An 8,639-nucleotide genomic window follows, 5' to 3' on the forward strand; every position below is an offset into this window, starting at 1 on the left:
GGAGTCGCCTCCGCAGGGACAGCGGCCTTGGCCAAGCCGCCCGCTAGAGGGCAGCAAAGGCACGCTGGGCCGAAGAAGGAACCCTGGGGAAGGAGCCGGGCGCTCTGGGGGTACACCAAGGGAGGTCCTGGAGAAAACAGACTTTTTTTTTTTTCTTGAGACGGAGTCTCGCTCTGTCATCCAGGCTGGAGTGCAGTGGCATGATCTGGGCTCACTGCAACCTCCACCTCCGAGTTCAAGTGATTCTCCTGCCTCAGCCTCCCCAGTAGCTGGGATTACAGGCTTGTGCCACCACGCCCGGCAGAAAACAGCCTCTTCACAGCCACCTAAAATCACAAAAACCGCCGAGTGCTGAAGAGGCTGTGACTCGGAATTCTGCATGAATGTGGCCTAGTCCACACGCTAACGAGATGAGGCAGTGATCACACGTGCATGAAAATCACAAACCACAAATGAGGGGAAAACCCACAGTTCAAATAAATACACCCACTTGGTAAGTTCTGGCTCTGAAGTCTTTCACCCGGTCAATGAGAAAAGGCCACTTCAATTTCACCTACCTCGGTTCTCCTTTGGCAAAGTTTATGGCCTTCATGTACTGAGTCACGCAATTTTCAAACTCCTCCTAAGGCAACATAAAGAAGCACAATTAGACTGAAACACTGAACCCTGCTCATTGCCCTGTCTGCAGATGCCACGGCTCCTTCATGGTTGGCCTGGTACCCCCTGTGTATCCACAGGTGACGGTGTGGCAGACAGCCTGAGTGTCTGGCGATGTCGTGGACCTGCACCCGGGTTCCCGTCCCACAGACACAGCGAGGCATCAGAAACCGCAGTGCCTGTGCTCCAGCACACCCACCCCACCCCAGCTCCCCTCTGCCCACTCGGGGCAGCTGCAGGTGCAGATGCCACAGAGACCACACTGCGACGAGGCAAAGGTCCAGGGGTCCTGCACGTCAGATACCACTACTTGAGCAAAAAGCATGAACGGGAAATGGTGCAAGTTTCGTGTCACTCTGGAAATTAATTCCTTCACTCTACTACCCTAAGAACGATTTAAAGCCTGGTCTAGGCTGGCACTGTTCTGGAGGTGGGGTGAAAATTGAACTGTTGGGGAGAAGGGGCACAGGACACCTCTCACCAGGTTTTCTGCCGACTTTGGGGCACACATCTGGGCCCTGCACAGGTGCGCTCGGCCCAGAAACTGGGTGATGGGCGCCTTCACCTTGAAGTACATTTGGATGCAGTCCTCGCTCACCTCTGGCTGCCCCATCTGCAAGAGAACACCACCATGGAAGACCACAGACCTGGAGGTGGTGGCCTCCCTGCCCAGAAACACATGGGGCCGCTTTCAGAACAGGCCCCAAGCACCGGTGCAGCCTGTTTGCAGCCCCCACCCTCCATCCTGGCCCCTTGACTGCCCGGCCAGGAGCTGCCTCTCCCCAGCCCCACTCTGCATCCACTAGATGCCCAGAGGCCCCCCATCTCCCTGTCAAAGCTGCCCTGACCCAGGATCCCGGGAACTAGTTACCTTGAGGGCCTGCTCTGCACACAGAACAAACAGGTCTGGGCTGAAGCTCTCTGAGGGGTCAAACTCCGATTTCCCTAGGTTGGCCGATTTGATCAACTCATAGGCCTTCTTCAAGGACGCAGCATCTGTCCCAAACAGGCGGTTGAGGAAGGTTTGGTCACTGGGCTGGGAGAAGTGAGCCGGAGAACGCGATCCCGAAGGCCCCAGGCAGCCGCCTCAGGCCCCGGCCACAGCAGCAGTCGCCGCCTGGGAGCAGCGGTGTGGGCACCTTCCTGTATGTTTGCCCTGGTCAGACAATCGGGAGGTGGGAGGCTCCGGCTGTGGCCCTCGAGGGGTCACCCATCTGGCAGGCTGGGATGAGAGGGTCCGCGGCTTCCCCGGGGCGGGGGTCGTAGCGGGTCTGGGGTCACCCCGGGGCAGGGGTCGTGGTGGGTCCGGGGTCACCCCGGGGCGGGGGTCGTGGCGGGTCCGGGGCCTCCCTGGGGCGGGGGTCGTGGCGGGTCTGGGGTCACCTTGCTGGCTCTCGGCGCGGGCCAGCTCCTGCGTGATGACCAGGTCCATGACGCCGGCGCCCGGCTCGTCCGCCCTTTCTGGGGTCCACGGTGCGTCCCGCCGCCAGGGTCGGTTGGGTTCTCCCGCCGCGAGGACCCGGCGACGGTTGCCTGGAGACCGAAAGGGACGCGGACGCGCGGGCTACGGGGCGGCGGCGGGGCCACACTTCGTCGAAGGCGAACAACGCCGCGCGCCCGCCCGCCCCGCCGCCAGTTCCGCGGAGCCCGGACACCGGGGCGGCGACCCCCGGCGAGTGGCGGGAAGAAGAAAGGGAGGGAAGGCCGCGGGGGAGGGCGGCGTTGGGGGGCGCCGGGGGGTCCGCGCCGGCCTCCTCTCCCCGCTCAGGGTGTGCCCGGGTTGTGGTCCTGGCACCGGGCGCACCCTCCTCCTTCCCCGGGAACTTCTGACTGCGTCCTTCGCGCCTGCGCTCCTCCGCTCGTTCGTTCTCTTCCTTTTTTTCTTTCCTTCTTCTCTTCTCTTCTCTTCTCTTCTCTTCTCTTCTCTTCTCTTCTCTTCTCTTCTCTTCTCTTCTCTTCTCTTCTCTTCTCTTCTCTTCTTCTCTTCTCTTTTCTCTCTCTCTCTCTCCCCCTCCCTCCCTCATTCCGTCATTACTTTAACAGGCGGTGACTTGCCCCTGCCACGGTCCTGGAAGTGCAGCGGGCACAGAAAGTCGCGCAGAGGAAATGCGGGCTGCGGGCGTGGAGGGGCCGCCCCGGGGGCGAGCTGAGACCTGGCAGCGGAGCGGGGCGGGACGAGCAGACGCAGAGCCCGGCCCCCAGGGAGCGGGGAGCGGCGCGGCCACCTGCCCCTCGGGGCTCCCCACCTCCCTCCCAGCCGGGGACTGAATTGGAGACTGGACGGGGCGCGCAGCCCGAGCGCAGGGAAGCCCGAGCCACTGAAGGACTTGGGTCGGCCTGGGGCAGGGAGGGCCCAGGACTCACCCTGGGGTGGGCGCGCTCCGGGAGCTCTAGGGGAGGCCCACCTGGGGCAGGCCCACCTGGGAGAGAACCCCCGGGGAGAGGCCCACCTGGGAGAGTGGAATTCCACCCGGGAGAGGGCCACCATACCTACATGGGATCAAATAAGCTGCCTTGACATAGTTTTGAAACCTGAACATCATGTTTCTCAGGCTCCTGGAACCTCACCCCGTCTTGAAGTTGGCATCCTCAGATCCCTGCTAGATGACCATATTCCTTCCCAAAGATAGTTCTCAAATGGGCCTTTGTTGGTAAAGACACTCCACACATGGGTACGGCCTTTGTTGGTAAAGACACTCCACACATGGGTACAGCCTCGATAAAATATTTTACCCCGCAGAGAAAGTATCTCCAAACATAATGTAATAAGAGATTTCCCAAATCCAAGGGCATTAAATATTAAAACTCAGTTTTCTAGTTACACATTAGCCTTAAATATCAAGAATGTAACACAAAATTATCACAGAACGCAGGAAAAGGAGATGAGAAAGGCCGCAGATGGGCAGCTAGGTGGGTCAGGGCACAGGGCAGGGTCCGAAAGGGTCCCCAGCACAGGAGCATCTGTCCCCGTGGAGTGGGGGGCACCACCCTCCTGGCACGTGGATGTGTGCAGCAACCCGGCACTGCTGCGGACCAGTAGTCCAGGCATTCTTATGGAGGCTCCATCAGATCATGGTGGATGATGCCTGGAGGAGGGTGGGTGCAGGGTTGAGAGCTGCAGGTGCTAATCCTGGCTGGTCTCTCTGGTGACCGGCCCCCCTCCAGGAGCCACCAAGCCTCACCTCATTTGAACAAAAGAATCTGCTGCCATCACCCAGGAAATTCCGAGGGTTTTTGGAGCCCTGTGCTGGGTCTTGGGAGCAGAGACTGGATCTATTCATTTCACATTTTGTTGCCCCATCTTGCCAGGTAGAGACGGTGTCTGTGTCTGGGTTCCCAGGCTGGACCCCAGATGCCTGCTGTATATGTGCCCGCTGGCGTTGCCATCACGGGACACTCTCTCAGGCGTCTTAAACAGCAGGACAGGAGGCGGGAAGGCCAAGATGAAGGTGCGGCCGGAGCTGGTTCCTCAGAAGGCACCCCGCGTGGCCGTATGTGGTTGTCGTCTGTTTCTTGGTGTCCAAATGTGCCCATCTTATATGGACACCAGCCATGGGGTGTAGGGCCCACCCTGAGACCTCCCGTTAAACAGATCACCTCCGTGAAGACCTTGTCTCTAAATAAGGTCACATCCTGAGGTTGTGAGACTAGGACTCCAGCATGAGAGTTTCAGGGGGACACAGTTCAACCCACGACACTTGCTTAACCAGAAGGTGGTGAGAATTCTGAACATTTGTAATTTCACCAGGTGAAAGCCAGGAAGATGGTTGAATTGTTGTTTAAAACATCTCGGAATATATACATGAGCAGAACAGAAGTTAAAGACAGAGTTTCTTCCAGCACAAGCGAGGCCAGTAAGCAAATCCCACTGGTGTGTATGCACTTAAAAGAGAACTTAGTTGAAATCGGCCTGGAATCCCAGCTCCCGGGGACAGGCAAGCAGAAGCCGGGGGCAGGAGGGACGTGGTGATGTGCGGGGTCCCGGCTCTCCCCGCCGCCGCTCAGAAGAGCAAGGTGCCACCCTCCCCTAGGGGAGCTAGAGAAGGGGTGGGTGGAGTTGGGGAGGCATGGAGGGTCCCTGGTAGCGGGGTGCTGGCAAGCAGGCTCTCTAGTGAAGTGCGAAAATGAAGCCCCTGGTTGGGGGCGTTTGCACATCCTCCCACCACTGCTGTTTAAACTGCCCAAGGGGCAGCACCGGCTCACAAAGCTGCACATCTCACAATGGCCAGGTGGAGCCCAGCCCCGGCTTGGTGACCCCTCCAGAAAGGGGGTCCTGGGGACCCCAAAGTCAGCTGGAAGCCGACCCGCACCGCTGTCCCAGGGGCCTGTCCTGTTCTCACTCTGCCTGGCTGGCGTCTGGCGCAGCAGTGCTTTGCGGCATCGGTTTCACTTTGGGGCCAGTCAGTGCCAGCACAGCTACTTTGCCCACGGCTTGAGAATCCGAATGTGGAGTCTGGGAAAGGGGGCTGGGCTGGGATCCCCACATGTGAGGGCCGACTGAGCCTGGCCCCGCAGGATAATGTTGCCCAGGGAACCAGGAGGAGCTGACCCCCAATACACCTCTGTGTTGGGCCACGCAGTGGTGAAGGCCACGGGGTGGCCATCCAGCTACGGTTGGTGGAACCCCAGAGCCCACTAGGGGAGGGCGTGGTGAGTGCATGTGTGTGACTGTGAGAATATCAGCAGGAGGGGGAGTGGGTGTGAACGTGTGGCTGGGCTGTGTGTGCCACGTGTACACAAGAGTGCGTGTGTATAGTGTGTGACATGTAAGCATGATTGTGTGTGTGACCCTGTGTGTGTGAGTGTGCATGTGTGCGCACGTGTGGCCCTCCCCTGTGGAGGCACAGGGGAACGGATCTCTAATCCACAGACATCACTGACGACCTGTGCAGGGCCAGGCTCTGGGGATCAGCAGAGAACAAAAGGGACAGAAAGCACTGCCCCTGGGGGACAAAGACCACACTGTGGGGTCCTGCGGCTGGGGGGGCGGGGCCTGATGTGTTCAGGGAAAGCAGCTTCACCCCCCAGGAAAGCAGGAGGATCAGAAGAGGGTCTCCTCACCCCCACAGGCACCTTTCCCGATGGGACAGCCCCGAACGTGGAGCATGCCAGCAGCCCGGCAGCCAAGTTCCGGCAGTTTCCAGGACAATGCCAGAGGGTGGTGTGCACACGCCCCTGAAAAGACGGAAAGGAGAATATCCACCGTCATCCCCAACAGCCCAGCACTCAGCACCCCAGGCTGTCATCCCCAACAGCCCTACACCCAGCACTCAGGATCCCAGCACCCCAGCATCTCAGCATCCCAGCATCCCAGCATCCCAGCCTCCATGTATCCCAGCACGCCAGCATCCCACCACCCCCGGCACCCCCAGCATCCCAAGATCCCAGGAACCCAGCATTGCTGCATCCCAGCACCTAACCTGGGGTCCCACATTTTTATCTGATGAATCTGCAGCTCTTAATTAATGCTTCTACCTGCCTGCCCTCTGCCCTCTGCAGACACTGTGCACAGGTGATGTGTACGTGTATATTCTTTTTTGGTTCACAGAAATGGCAGTTGCATCATACCCTGTTTAGCATCATGGTTTCCAGCTAGCTAACCATCCATTCACTCGAAGATATTTTTGGGTCTTCCTGTGTCATTAGAGCAGAGCCTCGTTCTGAACTCTGGGTCCAGCAGGCCCCACTGCGGAGGTTGCTGCAGTTCACGGTGTGCTTGGACAGTGGCAGCACTCTCTTCTCTGAGACCTCGCTCTTCAACGTTTGTAAGACTGTATTTGCATGTTTATTTTGATGTAAATGCTGAAACATCTGGTCTAGTTTAAAAAATAAACACAAAACACAGCCAAAAGCACACTGTTGGCATTTTCTCCAGTACAGGTTGATTTAAAGAGAACCGGCATAAGACGGTGTGTCTTCTGATCCAGCCATGATGGGCTTTCTCACTCGCTTCCGTGTGCGTCTGTTTGCTAACACTAAGAATATGCGCCTCGATATTGATATGGAAAGTGATTCTGTGATTCTTTTCAAACAAAGAATGTGGAAGCTTGATCTTTCCTTCTGTGCTCCTGGACTGGTTCATAGCATTGTAATGACATGTTCCTTAAGGTTTGCGAGAACTTGTAAGGTGGACTTTTCTTTCTCATTTGGAGCAAGTGTGTGTATGTATGCATGTGTGTGGGGGTATGTTTATTTGTGTATGCACATGCTGCATATATGTGTAAAGCACGTGTGTCTATATGAATGTGTGAGCAGGTATATATGTGTGCATATGTATATGTATGTTGTCTTCATGTGAATGTTTATGTGTGCATGTGTAAATGTGTGTAAGTACATGTAGGCATGTGCGTTGTGTGGCCATGTGTGTACATGTGTATTGTGTGTGCGTGTGTCTATGTGTGTACACATGGATGTGTAAGCATATGTATGCATGAGTGTTCATGTGGATGTATATGTGTAGATGGAGATATGTGTATATGTGTGAGCATATGTACTCATATGTAACCATGTTCATGTGTGCATTTGTGTGGATATGGATGTATATGTGTATACGTGCACTGTATGTGTATCTATGTGCATGTGTGTAGGTGCATGTGTGCATGTATATGTGTACAAGTGTGTGTGTTCATGTAACCACACATATGTATATGTGTTTATTTGGGTGTGCATGTGTACATATGTGTAAGCACATGCATGTGTGTGTATATGTGCAGGTGTGTGAAGGGATCCAGCTCACACTTTGTGGTGTAAGGATCATTTTGAGCTGATGGCGTTTGGGGATCTACAGTGCAGGAGGGTGACTGGTGTGGCTCCTTCCTCCGACGTGAGTGTGGGTGGGTGACTGGCGTGGCTCTCTAACAGCAGTGTCTACTTCTCCTGTGGTAATTGGCTCCTCCAAAATCAATTTGATAATATTTTCCTTAAAAAGCATTCATTTCATCCAGATTTCAATATGCATAGTGTTGAACAAAGTAGTCTTGTCATAGTTGTTTTTCATTCACTCTGCATCTGGGCTATTTTCTGATGCTTATTTCTGATTTTACTTTTTTTTTTTTTGGTTAGGTTTGTTGATGGTTTCTGTATTTTATTGTTTTCTTTTTTTAAAAGAACCAGCTTTGGTGCCTATTAACTGATCCTATCATTTCCTGCTTTTCAAACCATTAATTTCTTCTTTACTCCTTAGAAAGTTGTTGATGAAAATAATCAAACTCTGTAAAATATTTAAAGAGATTTATTCTGATCCAAATATGAGTGGCCAATGGCCCTGTGACATAGCCTTCGGGAGTTCCTGAGAACATGTGTCTGTGGTGGTCAGGCCACGCTTGGTTGCTTGGTTTTATATCTTTAAGGGAGACGTGAGACATCAGTCAACACATGTAAGACGTACATTGTCTCCGTCTGGAAAGCGGGGACAACTGGAAGTGGGGGGCTTCCAGGTCATAGGTAGATTCAAGGATTTTCTGATTGGCAATTGGTTGAGTCAAGTTATTGTCTAAAGACTTAGAAAGAAATGTCCAGGTTAAGATAAGAGGTTGTGGAGACCAAGGTTTCATCACAGAGGTGAAGCTTCCAGGTAACAGGCTTCAGAGAGAACAGATCATAAATGTTTCTTATCACAGTTAAAGAGTCTGTTCTCTCAGGAATTCCAACAGGGAGGAGGGATAATGAGACACGTCAAGCTCCCCCTTCCCATCATGGCCTGAACTACGTTTTCAGGTTAACTTTGGAATGCCCTTGACTGAGAGGCAGGGTCCATTCAGATGGTCAGGGCTTAGAATTTTATTTGTGGTTTACAAAGTCCTTCTGTCTGCCTCACTTAGCTGTGTTTTGCAGTTCTTGAATTGGATGTTTAATTTACCTATTTTCATGTTTTCTTGTTAACTGATAAGCATGTGAGACTATGAATTTCTATCTGAGCACTCTTGGCTGTGCCTAATAATTTCTGACATGTCTTGTAAAAGCTCAATTCTCAAACTGTTAAA

At 54.2% G+C, this 8,639-nt stretch overlaps 1 protein-coding gene and 1 long non-coding RNA gene across 2 annotated transcripts in view; one reads left to right on the forward strand and one right to left on the reverse strand.

Moving 5' to 3' along the window:
* CFAP46 (cilia and flagella associated protein 46) overlaps positions 1-2,192 on the reverse strand; it is a 128,339-nt gene extending 126,147 nt beyond the window's left edge. The window contains 4 exon segments of the mRNA NM_001190957.3: positions 558-622; positions 1,139-1,270; positions 1,529-1,653; positions 2,041-2,192. Coding sequence (NP_001177886.3) covers positions 558-622; positions 1,139-1,270; positions 1,529-1,653; positions 2,041-2,089 — 371 coding nt within the window. The 5' untranslated portion in view covers positions 2,090-2,192.
* On the forward strand, positions 1,691-5,832 carry LOC107000317 (uncharacterized). Its single transcript, XR_013398462.1, has 2 exons — positions 1,691-1,802; positions 5,727-5,832. It is a non-coding gene; the product is annotated as an uncharacterized LOC107000317 (long non-coding RNA).
* The last annotated feature ends 2,807 nt before the right edge of the window (positions 5,833-8,639 follow it).

Source organism: Macaca mulatta, chromosome 9 (assembly GCF_049350105.2).
Source record: "Macaca mulatta isolate MMU2019108-1 chromosome 9, T2T-MMU8v2.0, whole genome shotgun sequence".
Taxonomy (NCBI): Eukaryota; Metazoa; Chordata; class Mammalia; order Primates; family Cercopithecidae; genus Macaca; species Macaca mulatta.